This window comes from Cottoperca gobio, chromosome 16 (genome assembly GCF_900634415.1).
Source record: "Cottoperca gobio chromosome 16, fCotGob3.1, whole genome shotgun sequence".
Lineage (NCBI taxonomy): Eukaryota > Metazoa > Chordata > Actinopteri > Perciformes > Bovichtidae > Cottoperca > Cottoperca gobio.
In genome coordinates this window covers 5,750,058-5,771,575 of record NC_041370.1, presented here as the reverse complement: position 1 = coordinate 5,771,575, position 21,518 = coordinate 5,750,058, and the positions used below count along the sequence as shown (strand labels likewise).

At 43.7% G+C, this 21,518-nt stretch overlaps 1 protein-coding gene across 1 annotated transcript in view; it reads left to right on the top strand.

The window, feature by feature from the left end:
• The window catches only part of LOC115020844 (mannosyl-oligosaccharide 1,2-alpha-mannosidase IA), a 161,101-nt gene that overhangs the window by 103,233 nt on the left and 36,350 nt on the right, over nucleotides 1-21,518 (top strand). Inside the window, 1 exon segment of the mRNA XM_029450856.1 lies at nucleotides 2,844-2,924. Coding sequence (XP_029306716.1) covers nucleotides 2,844-2,924 — 81 coding nt within the window.

The following is a 21,518-nucleotide window of genomic DNA, read 5'->3' as shown; positions in this document are numbered from 1 at the left end:
GCCGCCTGTCTTGCTGAGTGCCACTATCCCTGGTGATAAATAGACCCTCCATTCCTAATCACTGCCATCGCATCGCCATTACTGAATGGGCCAGTCATTTCAGGGTTGGCAAGACAGCTCAGCTCACCTCCCTGCCAGAGGCATCAGTGCTTTGTCTCAAGAAATGTCAGCGGTGTGCTTCAGGGATGGAGCCAGCACCTTGGTTGTACAGCAGCTCTGTTGTTATTACCAGATTTATAGAGACATATTACATGACAACGACAATGCACATTAAAGGAAGAATTGTAACATTTGGGTGGGAAATAGGCTTATTCGTATTTTCGTATGAGAAGATTGATACCACTTTCACGTCTGTAAAGCTAGCTGGAGCTAGCAGCTTGTTAGCTTAGCTTAGCTAAAGACTGGAAAGGGGGCAAAACTAGCTAAAGCTAGCCTGGCTCTGGGCAAAGATAATCAATAATAAATAAATAAATCCACCTACAAGCATCTCTAAAGCTCACAAATTAACCCTTTATTTTTAGTTTCTTTAATCCAGACAAAAAAAACTAAAAGTGACAGTCGTTATGCTAGTTTACCGGTGAATTAGCATTTTTTCCAAACTGTTTCTTAAAAGAACGCAAAATGTGTTTGTAGCCAAGTTGGTGACAACATAATAATATGTTGATGATTATTGATTGCAAGTAATAATTAATTTTAAATATAACAATGGGATTTAGTGTATAAATACTTTAAAGAGAAGGAAATATTTGGAGATAAATTAATCTCTATGGTAGAGGCAGAGCTGGAAGCTGATGGGGGATCATCGTCAATTTCCCTGTTGGAAGTCACTGAGGTAGTCAAACAACTCCACAGTGGCAAAGCCGCAGGGGTTGATGAGATCCGTCCAGAAATGCTGAAGCCTTTGGGTGTTGAGGGGCTGTCTTGGTTGACACGCCTCGTCAACATTACGTGGAAGTCTGGGACAGTGCCTAGGGGGTGGCCGGAATTACATTCGCTTTACCGCACTGTTGTGACGAAAAGAGAGCTGAGCCAGAAGGCAAAGCTCTCGATCTTCTGGCCGATCTTCGTTCCTACCCTCCCCTATGGTCATGAAGGCTGGGTCATGACCAAAAGAACGAGATCACAGGTACAAGCGGCCGAAATGGGTTTTCTCAGACGGGTGGCTGGCGTCTCCCTTAGAGATGGGGTGAGAAGCTCAGCCATCCGTGAGAGACTCGGAGTAGAGCCGCTGCTCCTTTACGTTGAAAGGAGCCAGTTGACCCGACCCCAGATAAGCGGTAGACGATGGATGGATGGATGGATTGAGGGATGGATGGATGAACCTTTGAACAGATGCCAGAGACTCCCCGTGTAGCCTTGCTATTCCTCAGAGTGGAGCTAATTGCCCTCTCTGGCACCCAGTGAACATTTCCTTATCATCTACACTTGAGATAGAAATTTCTTTGCGATGGGTCTCAATTCAATGACTCCTTCAACCTTCAGCTAGCGTGAGGCAATAATTATGGTGACATATTTAGACGCATGCAGTGCAACCTCTTATATCATACTTCATGTAGGAAATGTGTGGGTGGTGGTCTAGTGGTTAGGCTTCTAAATAGAAAACCGGAAGGTTGTGAGTTCAGTACTAGGGGCTGCCCCTGAGCAAGGCACTTAATCCCAAACATGCTCCAGGGGGGTCTGACCCTGTAGATAGCTCACTGTAAGTCGCTCTGGATAAGAGTGTCTGCTAAATTACATATGCACTACAATGTAAAGTAAAAATAACTAAACTTAATGCATTCAACGTTGACCAACAGAAATGACAACTCAGCACAATTCTTATTCCTATTTAAATCAGCCTTTAAAACCAAAACATTATGAAACACTTGTGTCTGTACATGTAGAAACAAATGAGCTCTGGAAGGTCTTGAGAGATGCACTATTGCATTGTTGGTTTTGGCCACTACAGATTTGTTGATAGTATGAAAACTGTATTCTTCAAACAATGAGAGCACACAGTTTATGACAACGACTGTAGATAATAAGAAATGTCTTAAAAAGATTGTCATTTTAATAATATGTCCAGTAAAAGTCTGTTGAGTAGTCAGCTGAGGTTGTTTCCTCCCAGAAATGTTTGTTGCTTTCTCTCAGTTAAGGTATTGTGTCACATAACTACCCAGGTTTTACACACACACACACACACACACACACACACACACACACACACACACACACACACACACACACACACACACACACACACAATCGGACGTGTCAGTTGTGACAGGATTAGCTACCAGTCAAACAGGATCCTGGTTATTGAATTCAGACAGGACGGCCATATGTCCAGAAACGCAGTCAGCTGTTTACAGTCTTTATTGCTCGAGGCCTAGTTACAGCACACACCACCCGTCTGTCAAATGTTGTTAAAAGTTACACGTGTGGTGTTGCTCTGTGAAAGATTCACACAATCAGCACTTCTTCTGTTCTCTCCACAGCGGAAATCACAGGTGTAATCTATAGTGTAGTCACAGCTGTTTCACCAGATCTTTTTGTGTGGTCTTTTATTTTTACTGTACGTGTGATTCACTGATATTTCATAGCTCGCAGTTTGTAATAAAGTATTTATCTACATAACTGGGCTGCCGGAGGGGTTCTCAAAGGGCAATTCATCTACCAGCTATCCTAGTTATTAAATACAATTTCTCTAACAAACCTACAACCTAAGTAATTACAGCTGCTTATGATGACTACAGTGTATTATTATTATTCTCCATTAACACCACTCTGCTGCTTTTCCGCTGACTGAGACCGTGGCTAAATAAGACATCTGACAATGTGATCTCTTTCTCTTGGTTCAACAGAACGGCGAGGCATCACTCTTTGAGGTGAACATCCGTTACGTCGGCGGTTTGCTGTCGGCGTACTACTTGACAGGAGAGGAGGTAAGATTAATAGATGTCTGTTATCCTTCGTCTCTGGTGAGATCTGCTGCTACAGTTTTTAATGATGAACATGTGCGTGCGTAGTATTCTCACCGTAGTGCCCGCCGCGTAAAATGATCTCGTACCACATAAGCGTTTTCCGACCAAAAAACGAGACCCCGTTTAGACAAGAAAAAAATAATTTGTTGAGTTTTTATTATATAATATTTAATTCTGATTCTAGTATGCAGTGCTACACAGTTTTTCTTTAGCCAGTTTCCAGCTCTTTTAATTTTTACCAGGCGAGAATAAAAATAGAGCAAAAAGAAATAAGTTAATTAAAACAACCCCGCTGAGCTGAGTTCTGTAACGTGCTCTGCAGAATACTGATTGAAGCTGCAGATTACACTTTTGAGAAAACAGAGAATACAATCTGCTGCTTAAATCAATGAACGTTTTGATTCTGGGTTTATTTCAGACGCAATTTGTTACCAACTGCAACAACAAAGCGTTTTGAAATACGTTGTTTAATAGAGAGAATTTTGCAATGGGTTTACAAATCAAGTGGTTGTAAATGTATACGGTGTTTCCGTTTGTCTCTGAATAAACACTGCATCTCATACGTTCTGACCGTGTCTCTATCTATATATCTATAGATATAGATAGAGATATATATATATATATAGATGTACTGGACGAGAGGATTGGAGAGCCACGAACCTATCAATTGCAAAAAAAAGAATAGTGAGACGCAGCTCACGTATGCGATGACGACAGGATGCAGATATGTCGTGTATAGTTAGTTAGTGCGCTCGTGTAACTGCAATGGGAAATCAAAACTAACCTGATCAAATGCAACAAAAACATGAACCTTGATTCGGACTTTAAGATGTGAAAAGGCCCCAACATAACTGTTGACATGGCTGTTACAGGACTGTTTCACAAAGGTGAAAAGATTTATTTGCTTCAAATCTGCTTTATGTTTAAATATAAAAGCTTTAATACTCAGAGGCTGCGATTCAAAGCTCAGAACCGGTCAGTCATTTAGTCAAATGAATGATAATCTAGAACCACCACCATTGTGACCTTGAATACGCCGCAGTGGCTCCAGCGACGCTGCTCTGCGGTCAAGTGTCGAGGCCTGTGGTTACAGCGGACAGCTACCAGCTGTGAAGCCATGAAACTTTATGAGCATAAAGCTCCGTCTTGCCAGAAAATAACTATGAATACCCTGCAAACCTTGCCTGGCTGAATAAAGGTTTTTTGACTGCGACAACCAACACAGCACAATGTGTCCAGTTCAGTATCACTGCTTTTGTGAAGTCACTGGAGGTCAACGTATCACATAATGAGAATCCGCCTGCAGCGTCCTCCTGGAGCGAACACTCGCCATACACTGCAGGTGCGGTTTTGAACGGCGTGCAGGAGGCTTAAATCTGTGCAGAAGCAGAATTAATAGAGGATCCTGTGACATATGAACACTCAAGTCGGTTTAATGGACATTGATTTGCAGGCAGAGCGAGATGAGGGGAGAGCAGCATTAAATAGTCCACCACTGCTGGATGAGTGAAATATGAATACATCGCTGGAGCAGAATATATTGTTGAATCCATTGTTCCACATTTGCGTGCCATTAATGCCATGCAGACAATGTTCTTCTATTTTATTCACTGGTCCATGGACCTTTCTATATATGGCACCGATAATGTAATTTTCTAATATAGATGTGCGTGTCTGCGAGCGTGCAAAGAGTGTATTATCCATAACTTTTGCACTTATCTTGCCGTGTCAGAAAAGGACTCTCGAGCCAGCTACGGTAGTCTGGGTAAAGAACACCTGTAAAAGAAGGAGCAGCTGCCTTTTAACACCTTTGCCTCAGCATTCATTCACACCTGTAGTTTGGTTCGTTTGGTAGAAATGGGAAAAAATAATACTTTTAGTTCTGGTCCCAGCTCGTCTTCAACCTGAATTACTGCGAACAAACCAGGAGACGAGCTCAACACACCTCTGTTGTGTACGTTGCTTATTACAGATTGGCCGTCTCTGTTGCTCGCTGAGTTTCGCTCAGACGACTTCACTCCTTTTCCTTTGCGTTTGGAATTTCTTCCCGTTTACAGTACACCATCTTTCTTATGAGATGGAGCACACCGTCGCGGTTTCCTGACGGACGTATCAATACCCTTTACCCCGGCGCGGTTATCCATCACAAGGCTCACTTGCGTGCTTTCTGTGAAGGGTCCCTGAGTGCGAGATTTATAGCTACCTGATCCCTCCCCTCATCGCCGACTCTCCTATTAGGATCTATTCCTAGGAGTCTGCTGCTCCATCCGAATGACAAAACCGACACATTGAAGGTCTGTCCCTTCTGCAGAGACTTTAATCAACCGAGATACAGTGTGGGGGACTATTACAAGATTGTGGATCCAGCTTTGACCAGAGGACATTGGGCAGCTGGTGCCGCTGTAAATGATTGCCGGGGAGCGGAGGCTGATTATGGCTCCTTGTGGGATGCAGTTTGCTGGTGAAGTGCTTGGAGCAGAACTAGAGCAACACCTGACCATTAATAACCTCCTGTTGTTTATACGTGTGTTTTCTTGGGGCCCCAGAACGCTCAAGGTTAGCCTCTATGGGAGCAGGTGAAACGTCTTGTTCAATCGCGTCTGTCAGCGGCTTCTTTTGCCGCTCTTTCATCATCCACAGTCACACGCTTCCGGCCAGGCGAAATGGCTCCCGCAGAAGGGGCCATTACAGTGCTGCAGGTGTTAGATGTGCGCGTCCTTCTGTGAAGAGCCCACCTGCATGGCCATTTGTTGACACCTGAGGGCCGCATTACCGGCAGATTTCTCGGCAGATAGTTTTTCGATTAATTGTTTAATCGTTTGGTCTAAATTGTCAGAAATGCTTTTTGGAAGTTTCCCAGAACCCAATGTGACTATTCTGCTACAGGCGGTTGGTTTCACTTGAACTGAGCCTTAGTCCTGTGGCAAATGTCTGGGAATTGTAGCCCCTCTCTTCACTTCCATAGAAGAACATCCGTGTTTGTACAGTATGTCAATTCGACCTCAATTTCCCGACTGCATGCCTACGTGCGGTCCCAAGCGTGCAAGGAGTGTGTTTCATTTGTTAGTGTCCATTTATATGCATATAAATGTGTCTGGTGGTGAGACCTTGTTGTGTCATCCCCTTCCCGTCGCAAGAACAGAGAACACTGAGGGGAAAAATGGGAGGGAGGGGGGGGTGAATTCAATCAGCCTTGTGTGAAAATTGCCTGTGGGCTGAGCTGAAGCAGCAGGGAGAGAGCGAGGCAGCAGCCGGCAGAGGAGAAGAAAGACGTGTGTTCATATGCTCATCAGCAAGAGGAAAGAGGAGATGAAGAGAGAGGGGGATCAGGAGAGGTGAGGAAGAGAGAAGAAGTGCGTTCATACGCTCATCAACAGACGTGAGAGTGCATGAGAAAGTGATGCAGGGAGGCAGAGGAATGGACGACTAGGGATGGAGTTAAACGGGAGGATGAAAGATGGAAAGAAAAGGAAGATACCATAAGCAGTATTCCCAGGGGGGGGGACAAAGCGTTCGAAGAAAACTCATTTATTTCCTTTAATACTGTGCTATTCACTCATACAATATAATTAGTATGCTGATACAGAGGTTGAAAGGTTTTGAGTACAGGCAAAAACTGTTGAGGATGTAAAAAACATGTAAAACTATTTCTAATAAAAGAGTTTTCCATTAGATTTACTTTTAGTTTCAAATTTAAAAGCTTCGTTGGCTTCATTTCTTTGGAAAGTGAAACAACTTATATTATTACATACTTACTGCTCAGTAGAAAATATGTTAATTGTTACTTTTGGTTGGTTAAAGACGAGCCAAATGTTTAAATGCACTTAATGGCTTGGCTCTGTAGTAAATCCTCCTAACTGCAGCGTCACAGGAGCTGCAGAGAAATCCTTTCGCCAGGCGGGACTGTGTTTGTAAGACGGAGCTGTAAAATGCCACTAAACCTGCAGATTTTGTCGTTATATTTTGGGGTCAGCCGCCTCTCAGTTTCCCCCCCAAAAGAATCATGTTTCATTGTTTGGCCTTTCAAGCATTGTTAGCAATGTTTAATAGGATTGATCTCCTGTGGGATTTCCCCCTCAGTTTACATGGTAAAGCTCTTGTTAGCTGTTTGGGGGAATTATTCAGTATTGGACTTTTAGAGACTCAAATGGAAATCGGACAAACTTAGCCACCAAGTTGTTTTGCGTGAGTATTGTTGCGGCGTTAAACTATGCAACTGTATTTACGTGCTGCTCTCGCTGCTCCACCTTCCCGGTCCAATCTGCTTCTTGCTGCATGGCAGTGAAATAGTTACTTAGCCAACAACTTGAATAATGCAGCTGCGGCTCAGCAGGTGAAGTGAGTCGTCCATTAATCGCAGGATTGATGGTTTGATCCCCGGTTCCTCGTGTCCACATGTCAACGTGTCCTTGGGCGAGGCTCTAAAACCTCAAATTGCTGCGGAAGAGCAAGGTAGCACGGGAAAAAGCCTGGATTTATAGCATATGTTGTCAAAAGATGGCGATTGGTATTTTTAGAGTTCCCAGGAACTAACTGCTGGTTGTTTGGCCGGTGCAAATCCATCAGCCAAGCACAACTTTGAATATATTTTTGTTTGGAGAAGTAGGATCCTGCAGCAAATGCCCATAGACAGCTGTCAGTGCCTCCTGTATAAAGCAGACATGTTGGTGCATATTTCTTTATTTATACGTAGAAACAGCCTGAGACTGACTCCACCTCAAGACGCATACAGAATATGTAAAAAGAGTCTGTTTACAAAGCCTAAAAACAATAACACAAACTCTCAATATTCCAGCAGCATGCATGCATTGCGTTTTTAGATTTTCATCCGAGGTAGAGGAGTTGTTCATTTTCATATTTACATTTGTCGTGGTTAGGGTTGGAATGGCAAATGAAGTGGAATTGGAGGAATATGTTTGAAAAGAAAAACGATTTTCTTCTGGGAAAGGGCTTTTAGACTCTCCATGTAATTGGTCCTCTCCCATGTGTGATGGAGTGTTTCTATTCCATGACAGATGCACAGACGCAGAGAAGAAGAAAGAAAGACAGATGGGGAGGAGAGTCAGGAGAAGCAAGTGCAGAGGCAAATAGGCAGAGAGGGAATGCATGCAGAGACAAATGAAGGATACGAAAGACAAATTTAAAGCTAGAGAGAGAGACTGGGGTGGGGAGGGGGGTGGGTTATTATAGTAATAGCATAAGGGAGAGAGAGAGAGAAGAGAGGAAAAAGCACAGAGGAGCAAAACAAAGAGCTACCGTGGAGAGGGGTCTATTCATTATATATCCTTAGCAGCCACGTTATAACCCTCCTTCTTACTCTGTGAAATATTGTCAAGTCGACAAATAAAGGTCAAAGCACTCATTCTAAAAATAACTTCAGTTTTTCATGATAATTTAAATGCTGCTGTGCTTCTCCTTGGGAGGAAATAAACACTTCACTCATCTTGTTACCTGCTTATTTCCATTCTGGGTCAATCACATTCATGCCCATTACCGGTCGGTGGTCTCTGACGCACCTCTTATACACGTCTCTCTCTCTCCACTAAAGTTCATAAACTTTCATCTTTGTTTATGGCCTGTAGGTCTCTTTTCTTAAAACCTGGTGGCTTCGTATAAACACCATAATGTCGTGTGAGAGGTGTCGTGTTTTTGCAACAGTCCACGCTGTTTTCCCCTCTTAATTTGGGTGACCTACTTCTCTCTCTCCAAGTATGGTTTAATTTTGGGTCATAACACAGGAGAGCACTCGCACACAGACGCTATGAATATTGCACATATCACATTGAGGGGAGAAATGCAAATTGTAACTTCCTCTCAGCGATGGCACTTTCTTTATCCGTCTCTATTCGGATGCTTTCTCTGTCACAGCATCATTAAGTGACATCATTAGGCGCCGAGGGAAGCTTCAGTTGTCATGTTAGTTTTCGGCGTGTGCTGCTTGCGTTAACGGAGGAACAAAGTTTGTTCTTAGACTGAATGATTTGACCTTTTGCATGCCTGCTTGAGAAAACCGTGCGGAGCAAATTGATATTCATAACGCAGCTAATGTCGATCAGCGTGTCTTAAGACTCAATCAGAGCCTGATGCGCAGGAATAATATGGAAATGAGCCGTCTCTGTACATGAGCCTGCACGTCTGTTTGTGGCTCTTATTCTCTCTGCGTCTCACATTCCTACAGCGCCTCCGACTCCCCTGAGATGCAGTTTTGTTTCTTTTTTTGCATTTTGTTAGACTTTTTCCATAATTAATTAACATATGATTAATGTTTATTTTATTTGAACATGTTACACACTTTTGAACATTTTATAAATGAGATGTATTTACTCTCTGGGCTGCAGCTTCGACATAGTGTCCGATGATTGATGTTTGAAATACACTGACGCAGGAGGATTACAGCTTGTGCTGCCCACCTGCTATGGTACAATCACATATTATCCTAATTTCTGTTGGATTTCATTCAGGTCCTCGTTACGTGCACGTGTTGTGGTGTTGTGTATGCACCGTGATTTACACGAAGAATTGCAGAGTTGCTTCACAAGCCTCCAGGAACAGTGCTGGCCTTTTTGAAGCCAATTTTCGTAGTGGCCAAACCGTGAAATTACAACCTCCGGGTCAGTTACACGATGCCCCAAAAGTCATTTTCCCATACATTTATATTGGAAAAGAGTTGTATGTAAATCAAGGTAGGTAAATTACCGTCCCAGTGCGAACACTTGAATGGCCCTTATTTAAATCACTAGATCATAAAAGTTGTAAAATGCACTAAAAGCTAAATCCAGAGTTATTTCCTTCCTCCGCTCATGTTAATAGCGAGCGGCTGTTAAAGGAAATGCCAGTGCGCCTGCTCTATAAGGCTCATGGATGGGGGAGATCACCAGAAGATCTGGGAAATGTTCTGCTCTGCAATCGCTGTATCCACTTCTCTTCATGGTGCTACCTCTTCTACGGAGGCTTAAGATGGCCATCACCTTGTCTCATAGCCAACTTGACACTGCACTGTTCCTTACACTAAACATTTCACCCAGAACAACATCAAACATCACCTTTTAAACTCATTTAAAACATGGCACTAAATGGTGATTCTGCACCTCTCACTAAGGGACATCAGAGAACTGCGACACTAAGCACTCGGCTTTAAAAGGAAACGGGTAATTTGCTTAGTGACGACTGATGGCAGGCCCTGCCACACCTTCTGGTAATGTTTCATCCTAATTCGATCTAATTTCCAACCGTGCTTCGGCTGCAGCATTCGCTCCCGGCCACGTTATTAGCCAAATGTCAACTGCCAGGCCATATGCACCTGCACCATGCAGCATTTACTGTGTGCTTTGTACTGTGTCGCACTGGTTCACAAGCAAAATGTGATCTGAATAAATTATTTGCAGAACCAACTGGATATAATTACAGATTTTTCATCTGTTTTTATCAGCAGACTGCATTTGTATTGTTGGTGTTGTAACTTGTCCAAGGCGACGCCTGCACCGCCTGCTTTGTTTGATTTAAGAGAGTCCATTTCTTGTTCAGTATCATTAAAACACTATTTTTTTCTGTGGCCCTACTACTACTGCACACGTCTGATTGTGGCTAACTTTCCCTCTGAGCTTAAGCAGAACGGCCTTTATGTGTGTCTGCTTCTACTCATCTGTCTGCTATCACCCACTCCAGCAGATGGCTTCAGAGAAATGATATCATCCTCCCCGCTGTGACCGTGTGTCCCGGTGGAAAGGGTAAGGTTACAGTGGAGACACATTTATGCCAGGTGTTTTCATTTTTTCCCCCACAGTACACAGTCAGTTACTGTATACCGGGTGCCAATTGAATAAATCTGAGCCTCAGTGGTCGAGCGAGTGTTGATATTCATCGGAGTGTGCAAAGAGACGATCGCTTTTCGGCCATGCTTTAGGGAGAGACGGGGGATTCCTGCTAGTTGAAGGGTACAGTGCCTCTTCTGACACCGCATCCCCCATCACGCCGGGCTGCCTGTCACATAAGCCGTGATGAGAGGCAAAGAGAAATGGGAAAATTAAGTCTGGTTGAAACGGAAGATACAGGATTTAGCCGGTGCAGGTGGGGAATCTGTGGGTGGAGATGATATATTGTGTAGACGATGCTGAGTCTGTCTGTATGGCGATTATGTAGAAGCATGCTAACATGCTAAACTAACATAGTGAACATGGAAAACACCTGCTAATCATCAGCGTAGCATCATTGTCACCGTGAGCATCTTAGCATGACATTAGCGGTTAGCTCAAAGTACCGCTGTGCTAAAGTTCAGCCGCGTGAAGCCTCTAACATGGCTGCACTGTCGACTCTTCGTAGTACAAGGCACAATATGAGATCCAGCTTGTGATGTATGTTTTGAGTAGTTATGGTGTCAAAACCTGATTTTAAATATTATAATTTTGCTTCACATATCTCAAATTCTTTTTTTATGTATGTTAGCACCTCACAGTCTTTATGCAGTGGAAGGATCAAGCATTACCTTTAATTGCAACTTGCGCTCATGTCTTTATAAATGCGATCTGCCTTCTGCAAGTGTTGACCAATTAAGGAATTTTCTGCTTTGCAAAATGAAAACCGGAAACAACTTCCACCAAGCCTGGTAGTTCATACTGTAGTTTTGTTATTTACAATAGCTTTTACACTGGAGTCTGTGAAAATAAACAAGTACAGTAAGATTAAATAAGCCTGAACTCACCTGTGCGCTTGTATCATGTACGTGTGTGTGTGTGTGTGTGCTCTGCTGCCTGTGTGAGCAGCGGCCGCCTTTGCATTTTACCTGTTTGTTGTCCTTTTGCTGAAGAGTCGAAAGTGGTCTTGGAAGAAATTTCATTTCCTCAGATCAAACTGGATCATCATAATCGCAGGGTAACCTCTGTAGTCCCCGCTGCAGGCTCAACCATGAAAGGAAAGCTCCCCTTTCCCAAAACCCTCTTTCTGCTCTGTGTACAAACTCCTAATCCCAGAATGACTGTGCTCCGCTCCACTCTTACACCTTTTCGTTTTTATTATGGAATTACGAGGCACCGGGTAAGAACATCATCTCATAACCAGCAGCTCACACATCTCGCATTATAGCTTGCTGAAATGATACATGCATCACGGCGTGCTGCTTATTTAATATTTGTTTGTGTCTTGTACAGTCGTGTAATAATAACTTGCTCATTGAATGAATCTGTCACTCAAAAATAAGCCGGCAGCTTGTTTGACAGAACCGCAGTCAAGCCGAGCTTCGAAGGAAACGTTTCTATGACTGCTTGGATCATTGCACGATTAAGAAGAACGCAGATAGTGTTTTTATGCCGCGAGAAAAACACAGGACCTTTTTACTTTTCTGTATAACGTGTCCCTGCTTTCTCTCAATCAGTCCATTAGTTTACTTCCTGTATGAACCCTTCAATTAGTCTTCTTTTTTAGCAGTAACATTATTTCTGGAGTAATTGGACTCAGCCTGGAGGAGCTTTGGCTCCGGGCCAAATGAGTCCAGACCTCAAAAGAAGCTCTGTTGAGAGACTGATGAAATTTGGGTGCTTTTTTTTTTCACAAGTCACGCCAGTCAGTATTAGACGAGGCCAAACAAATCAAATCCAGGGGATCATTAGGCTGTTGTTAATGATGTGCTCCTTGAGGCATGCAGCCCTTTTCACACAGACTTCCCACAGCTCACATTTCCTGCTCCCCGTTTATAAACTTCATCGCTCCGCTCTGTCCATCTGCATTTAAAACGCTTGTTCGTGCCTCTGAGGTTGAACGGAAGACGTTTGAAAAACATTCAATAAATACTTTTCATTGACAGCAGCCACAAGGAAATGTTGAGTTCACCTAGCTCTCTGCTTTTGGATGGTGTTCAGCCCTCAAAGATGATTTGATTTAATACAAAGAGAGAACTTTATTGCCTCAGAACACTTTACAGCATTATTCAAGCTGCCAACGAGAACTGGCTTTAAACAGAGAAAAGTATCGATCCCGAAGGCTTTGGCTCCAATCGATGCCTTTCTGGTAATGGAGAGTCTGTGTGGTGGGACTGGTGGCTGATTTGTAACTGGAGGGGTTGAAAGATTAGTGATGCAGACAGATCGTGTAGTTTATTGTTCAATAAAGAAGGAAAACAGCCAAAGAATCTCTTTTTGTTAGCGGTCAGAGTTTACGTAGCAATAGCCGATTTGAAGTCTGCAGTATCTGAATGTGTTGAACAATACACTACGAAATATCTGTTCATATTTATTTTTAATTCAGAGTTAATGAGTTGGGTAGAAGTAGGGTTGAGCGATATTTTTGAAACTTTCCAACAGGCCTCGACGATTGCCGATTTATATTCGCGCAGGTTTTCGTTCGAGCAGAAAGTTCTCTGCGTTCCACAAGATCTCGTAGCTTTTTTTCTTCTTCTGATAAATAAACAAAATGAACTCACAAAATGTGAAGAAAATGAAATATTCTTACACCTATTTTCTTTATTAAAGCGAAAATTACAACGTACGGCTTTTACTGAACTAAGTTTGGCTCAATTGCCGTCAACTCATCGTAAAACACACTCCCCTCAAACTAGAGCCCCGATTCACCGAGTCCGTGCCTCTCACTCCTACTGGGTTAGCTCACAAAGCCAGGCCTATCTCCAGCGGCGAAACTTACTCGTTCTTCAGAAGGCAGAACATCAATTTAGCAAAAATGAAGAAAGAAATCCCCCACTAAAAAACAAAAGCCGATATATTCGTCCACACACCCCACCCTAGACGCCAGAGTAACAAGTGTGAAGTTAGGATATGGAAAGAACCCACAGCAAAGTTTTGCCAGGACTCCCGCCTATTGTGTTGTCGAAGCTGAAAGGAAATAGAGAAACATGGAAATTTGAATTGATAGCTTTTGTTTTGTAAGCCTAAACACGCAGCATAGCTCACACTGCCAAGAGGGTATTTTGAATTCAAACAGTGTTGGCCCTCACCATTCTTTTATTCAAAACAAAACCCCAGTGGAATTGGTTTGTGTGGCCTCTCTAAACATGAGCCAGAGTGATGAACGTGTGTGCCAGTGTGAGTTTGTACGTCTTTGTGTGTGTGTGTGTGTGTGTGTGTGTGTATTGTTTGTATACAAAACAATAACTCTTCACCAAATATGAAAGGAGCAGCACATTGAATATGATGTCCCACACTCCAGCAGCATTCACACAGTGTCGGAGGAGTCTGAACAGAGGGCAGGACACACGAGCCGGAGTTGGAACAGCTCAGATTGTTGACTGCCAAGCCGATTCAAAGTGGATTTTCGGTCAAGAGGAAAAACTTCAGCTGCAATATTGCTACAGATGCAGCATGACAATATGAAAAATAGTCCAATGTTGTCTCGAAGACTAAGTCCGTCTTATTGAATTCCATTTTGGCTGATTAATGTCTCCGTTCCGTCCCCTGCACGGCAATACGGCGCAAACTGCCGCAGCTTTTCAATTCCAGATGTAATTGACTGTGTGTTTTTCATGAAGCTGCAGTGGCCATTAATTAAGCACATAAAAAAGCAGCACATTAATAGTGGGACAGGTTAGAAAGCCTACACGCAGTAATCAATTAGATGATAAATAATGAATAAAATCTCCACATTCGCAGCCTGGGGAAATTCAATTATTTATCATCCTTATTGCGTTCCCGGGAGGAACCTCCTCGTCTGTGTAACAGCTCAGGTAAATTATTGGCTTAACATCTTCACCACAGATTGTGTACGGAGCAGCAAACCACAATGCACACATTAACACAGACACAGGTACACATAGGGAAACACCCATACGCGCACACACGTTAAAACATTAACTCGATCCAATGGGGCAACTGATGAATCTGTTTCTTCATATTTAGTGCAACAATATATAGCTAATGGGCTGGATATTTTTAGTACTCATGCGAGCAGCGATTTGGAAGCACTCTCCTCTGAGCCGATGATTGGGGAGGATGAACGGCTGTCAGGGTCGGGCTGACTGCTCCTTGCTCTTCCTCGCCAACAGATCGCCCCTTCCCTGACTTAAATGTATCATTACGGCTGCAGTGCATGTCCTTTTGCTCGCTGTGCGCGTAATGGAGCCCGGTCTCGCTGCCGCTGAGACGTCCTTCAACCGTCACTCGGAAGGACGTACGCACGGTTCCTGCGAGATGCAATGATGATGCACTGTCTCGCGTAAAAAATGAGCTTACTCCAAAGTTGCGGTCATGACTTGCAGCATTAAGTTGTCCTTTATGTTTTCAAATGTCTTCCCCTTTTTCTCTCCTCAGCTTCATCATCTTTATCTTGCTTATCTTGGCATTCTAACTCCATGTCCCTGCCAGCTGAATGCATGGCTTCTCTCTCTCTCCCCCCACCATTTGTATTCTCCTGGAATGGGGCTTCTCTAAGCTGCCCACAAAGTGAGGTTGCCCTGGGATAAAGGAGTCCGCCCGACAAACTCCACCTGAGGTAGTTACGCTTCCTCGTCTGAGGAAAGAGGGGAAGCAAACAGTGTCCCTCGAGCCCGTGGGAGAGTGTGTGTTCACAGCAGGCCTTCGGCAAGTGGAGTTCATGTATCTTAGTGTTCGCGTGACAGAGTTCGTTCCCTCACTCTTTTCTCTGCCTCTGCAAGGCAGTTGAAGATCACACACACACATACACACACACACACACACACACAGTACACAACTAATCAAAACACTGTCTGATGAACAGAGCACAACACATTTGTTTCCTCTTGCAGTTTTCTGACCGTTTTGTTTGTTTGTAGTGTTTCTTGAGTTCATGGAGCTTCGTGGCTGCGTGAGGCCGAAGCATTCACACGGAAACTCTCCAGGGCTTCCTTCAAAGAAAGCTTCCATCTGTACCCCGGCGATAAATGATCGTGTTTCCAGTATGTAAATGACATATTGTTCCTCTCCCAACTCTTTTTTTATTTGTTATCTGCTATTAAGAATCTCATTGGTATTTTTCTTTCACCTCAGTCCATCGGGATGACATCAAAGAATAGACTTTTCAACTGATTGATTGCTTTCAGGTGCTCGGCAGTGGGAATTATGATTGCTGCTGTGAGTTCATCTACTTGACTTCATTCTCTGCATGAAATGCTGTTAATACTCGCAATCCCATGATGTAGCTTGGTGCTTTAGCGACCATCGATTGACTGATGGCTCACGAGCAGACTGTTTTACCGCACTACAGTCGCTGTGGGTGCTCTGATTGCAGCCAGAGAACAAAGTTACTTATATCAAACACTAATCACACTTTAATGCTTGCAAAAAAAAAAGCCCTCCCTAGGATTAACAAACTAAAAAAGAAAGAAAAAATCAATCCTGAGTGTTTTACATCCATGTCTTGTAGCAGCCAGCGCTGGGGTTCTGGAAGCCTTTCTCCTATCAGTCACAACCCACGGTCTGGGTTTACAGTCTGCCTGCCTAGCCATGCAGGAAATACAATATCTGTGTAGCCACGCTGCGCTTTATAAGTCCAGGGAAAGACTGTAGGGTAGAATACATGTGTTCTTTCAAAGCAATTTGCAGCTTCCTGTTTACAGTTACCCTCACACAAGCTGCAGCTCGTGGTGTTGCACCCTGCACATACAGGTGTTAATAACATCTAAACCACACCTGTACAGGGTTATGAAATCAGTATACTATATAGATGTACATGTAAGCTGTGCTGCAACTGTTAAGCTTATAATGTCAGCGACGTGTTGCCTCAACTCTCTGAAGTTTTAAGTGTTGCAGTAGTGTATGAATCATTTTCAATAGAAATGTAATCTGCAAGTATTCGAGTCTTTTTGTTGTTGCTGTTTTAAGAGTGTGACAATGTGCTACTGTTCTTTGAAGCAGGTGAAAACAGGTTTTGGTTTGAGAATGTTAGACGTCTCCTTGGAGCTTTAGGAAACTGTAGCAATTAAATCCATTCATTAAGAAAAGAATTGGCAGATGACAAAAACAATAGTTAGCTGTGGTGCTAAGTTCCTGTTGTTAGTCCATGCAGCAGAAGGGTGTGTGTACACGTTTGTTCTGAGCAGGAGGGGCACCTTGCAACATATCAACGCCAACACAACCCAACAGCCTTAAAATCAACACCGCTCTGATACAATCTTAACCAAAACAAAAACCCACAATGCAACACTTACTTAGCTATCACAGGGTTAGATTGCATTACATTGTGCAAGGGTTGCTGTTAATGTGTGCGTTCGCTCATTATTCTTATTTTATGTTTATTTTCACATGAAGCATTGTGCTTAAAATGCTTATTTGGAAGTTTGAGTGCAACCGCTCCCTATTTGCATAGCCTTTTGATGCACTAATTCAAACATTTATCACACTCAACCCTTAGATGTCTGCAGTACTTAGTGCGTTCTCCTGTGTAATTTGCTTGTTTAATGTTTATACAGCCCTCATTTGTCCTGTTCTTGTTTTCCTTTTGCACAATCTTTTATAATTTGTTTTTGCAGCGGTCTTAATTTTCCCACATGGGGTCATTTGTTTGGTATTTTTACGCCAGGGAAGCCTCCCAGTATAACCTGCTTTCTCCAACTGGGAGTTATGAACATTGTAATGGTGGTTGCCCAGGTAAAGCAGAGCATCAGTCATTTACTCTCCACGCTCAGACATGTTAAAGCCAGTTTTATAAATCTTCCCTTTCCATATATATTCAGGAGAAGTGCTGCTGTATGTGCGTGACTTTCGGATCAGACTACATTCTGCTTCCTTCTGTCCGCGGTAATGTACAGGTGAAGATGAATGCCGACTCTACAAAAAGGATTTTGTATTCACACTCTCCGGCGGCTGCGGGATAGTGAACCCGTCACTCTGAGTAGGTTAGAAATAGGATTATAGCGCATTCTGACAGTCGGGGGGGTGAAAAGGAGTTTGATATATTGGTTAATATGCATTCAGGCTTAAGCCAACAGTGCTGCGCCTGTTCCCCAGTGGAGAGGTGTGTGGAGATCAGGTATTAACTCTGCTGGAAAGCTCGGAACTGCTCTTTTCTGGAAAGTAGAACAACTTCCATCTTTACAAGGAAGGTATTTTATCACCAGGTGACATTATCCAGGTGGTAGATGTCACAACTTCACCTCACAAGCCCATAAAAAGTCCAAAGTGATCTATTATTTGCGTCACACCTGTATTTCCAAGCCCCTTCAGGGCACTGAAGCATTCATACTTCTCTCTCTCTGTGTTTATCTACAATTCAAAATGTGTAAGAGACAGGGTGTTGTTAAAAAAAGAGTGCTCTGCCGTTTGTAGTCATTGATTCTTAAAAGCAAAGATTGGACATGCAACACAACACTGACTTGTATCGTGTCGTTTCACTTCACAGTGGTTAATGCCACAGGGAAGGTAAAGCTGCTTCACAAACGAAACCTTAAAGTGTGTTTAGTCAAAACACCAAGAGAATAATGCAAAGTGAACATTTGCTTCCCACTACAAGAAGGGCTTGCATACAGGGGCAGAAACTCGACTGCACAGTTCATTGAGTGTCAGAGTGAAAACAGTTTGTTTACTTCCTGTTTAATTTGGCCTGAATGGGGAGCAATCATTGGTTTTGGTTGAGATATAGAAGGTGAAACACTATAGAATCATTGGACGTTTCCTGGCTGTTAATATCAACCCAAGCCTGCTGAAAATAAAGTTAGTTTTTTGCCTTTAGACTTAAATGTTCTTCTTTTCTTCCCCCGATGGTTTGCAACATAGGAACGAACGAGAATCAAAAATCGATGAGCAGCAGAATAGGAATCGATAAAATCTAACCACTAACTGTTATCTGTCTCTTCCGCTCTTTTCTGATGTGGAGCAGCGTCAGTGCAGTGGGCAGATTGTTCATGGCTCTGGTTTCCAGCTGTCTGGGTCTGATTAACACGGAGAGATGGGCCGGTGTATCACTCCATCAGGGGCAGACCGAGGGGCTGCTGATTGTGGCCACTCGGCCATTACATACCGTCATGAGATACTCACATTTTGCCCATTTTCTGCATCACCCCCCACCCTCTACCCCAAATCACCTTATTGTGGAGATGCAGTTGATTGGCCTGCAGAAGCTTCGGCCGTCCTGCAGTCTTTCTGTCTCTCGCTTTACAAACGCACATACAGAGCTACAGCTAATGTTTATTGTCAATATTGATAAGTTTCAACTATATATATATATATATATATATATTTTATTCTATAGATTCATATGTGTGATTATCATATATATTTATCCATGTTCATTATTCAATATATATATATCCTTCATCATCCTATATATATTAACTATCTATACTCTCTTCTATCTCTCTTCCTCTCTATCTCTCTCTCCTTCCTCTATCTGTGTATCTCTCTCTCTCTCTGTGTCTCTCTCTCTCTATATGTGTCTCTTATTCATGTCTCTCTGTGTGTCTCATATCTCTCTGATCCTGTCTCTCTCTATCTCTCCTCTCTCTGTGTCTCTCTATATGTGGTAGCTATATAATATATCTTTATATATCTATCTGTATCCTGTGTAGCTATCTATCATATATATGTATCTATATATGTCTCTCTATGTTATATATCTCACTCTCTCTCTGTCTCTCTCCTCTGCCTCTCTGTGTCTCTCTCTGTCCTTCTCTCTCTCTCTCGTGGCCTCGCTCTCTCTGTCTCTCTCTCTCTGTCTCTCTCTCTGTTCTCTCTCTGTCTCTCTGCTGTCTCTCTCTCTCTCCTCTGTGTCTCTTCTCTGTCTCCTCTCTCTGATCTCTCTCTCTCTGTTCTCTGTGTCTCTCTCTCTCTCTCTCTCTGTGTCCTCTCTCTCTGTCTTCTCCTAGCTGTCTCTCGCTCCTGTCTCCTCTCTCTCTCTCTGTGTCTCTCTCCTGTCTCTCTCTTCTGTTCTCTCTCTGTTTCCTCTCTCTCTCTGTGTCTCTCTCCAGTCTCTCTCTCTGTGTCTCTATCCTCTCTGGTTCATCTCTCTTTGCTCTCTCTCTGTCTCTCTTCTCTGTGTCTCTCTATGTGTCCCTCTCTCCCTGTGTCTCTCTCTGTCTCTCATCCTCTTTGTCTCATCTCTGTGTCTCTCTCTTGTCTCTCTCTCCTCTGTCTCCTCTCTCTGGTCTGTGTTCCATCCTCTCTGTCTCCTCTGTCTCTCTCTCTAGTCTGTGTCCCTATTCTGTCTGTGTATCTCTCTCTTCGTCTGTTTCTCTCTCTCATGTCTGTCTCTCTGTCTCTTTCTCCTCTCTCTCTGTCTCTGTCTCTCTGTCTCTCCGGTCTCTCTCTGTCTCTCCTCTGTCTCTGTCTCTGTCTGTCCTCCTTCTGCTGTGTCTCGTCTGTGTCTTCTGTCTCCTGTCTTGTCTGTCTGTCTGTGGCTCTCTTCTGTTTCTCTCTCCTCTGTGGTCTCTTCTCTCTCACTGCTCCCTCTCTCTCCCTCCCTCTCTCTCTCTCCCTCCCTCTCTCCCTTATTCTCCCTCTCTCTCCTCTATCGCTCTCTGTCTCTCTCTCTTCTCTCTCTCTGTCTCCTCTGTCTCTCTCTCTGTCTCTCTATCTGTCTCCTGTCTCTCTCTCTGTCTCTGTCTCGCTCTGGCCTCTGTTGTCCTGTGGTTACTCTCCTCTCTCTGTCATCTCCTCTCTCTCTCTCTCTCTCTCTCTCTCTCCTCTTCTCTGTCTCCTCTCCTCTCTCTCTCTCTTCTCTGTCTCTCTCTGTCTCCTTCCTCTCTCTCTACCTCATCTCTCTCTCTCTCTGTCTCGTCCTGTCTCTCTCTGTCTCTGTCTCCTGTCTCTATCTCTCTCTCTCTCTGTCTCTGTCTCTGTCCTCTCTCTCTGTCTCTCGCTCTCTGTCTCGTGCCTGTCTCTCCTGTCTTCTCTCTCTCTTCCTGTCTATCCTCTCTCGTCTCATCTCTCTCTCTCTCCTGTCTCATCTCTCTGTCTCTCTCTCTCTGTCTCTCTCTGGTTTTCACCCTCTCTCTTCCTCTGCTCTCTCTCCTCTCCTCTCTCTCTCTCTGTATCTCTCTCTGTCCTCTCTCTCTCTCCTCCTCTCTCTCTCTCTCTATCTCTCTCTCTCTGTCTCTCTCTCTACTGTCTCTCATCTCTGTCTCTCTCTCTCCTGTCTCTCTCTCTCTGTCTCTCTCTGTCTCTCTCGCTCTCTCTGTGCTCTCTCTCTCGTCTCTCTCTCTCGTCCTCTCTCTGTCTCTCTCCTCTCCTCTCTCTTTTCTCTCTCTCTCCTGTCTCCTATCTCTCTCTCTCTCTCTCTCTCTCTCTCTCTCTCTCTCTGTCTCATCCTCTCTGTCTCTCTCTGTCCTCTTCTCGCATCTCTCTCTCCGTCTGTCTCTCTACTTCGGTCCTCTCTCTTCTCTCTCTCTTCTCTCATGTCTCTGTCTCTCTCCCTCTATCTCTCGTCTCTGTCTCTGTCTCTCCTCTCCTCCTCGATTCCTGTCTCTGTCTCCTCTGTCTATCTCTCTTCTGTCTCTCTCTCATCTGTCTCGTCTCTCTCTCCCCTATCCTGTCCTCTGTCTCTCTCTCTCTCCTCTCTCCTCTCTCTTCTCTCTCTCCTCTCTCTCCTCTCTCTCTCTCTCTCTCTCTCTCTCTCTCTCTACTCTCTCCTCTCTCTCCTCTCTCTCTCTCTCTCTCTCTGTGTCTC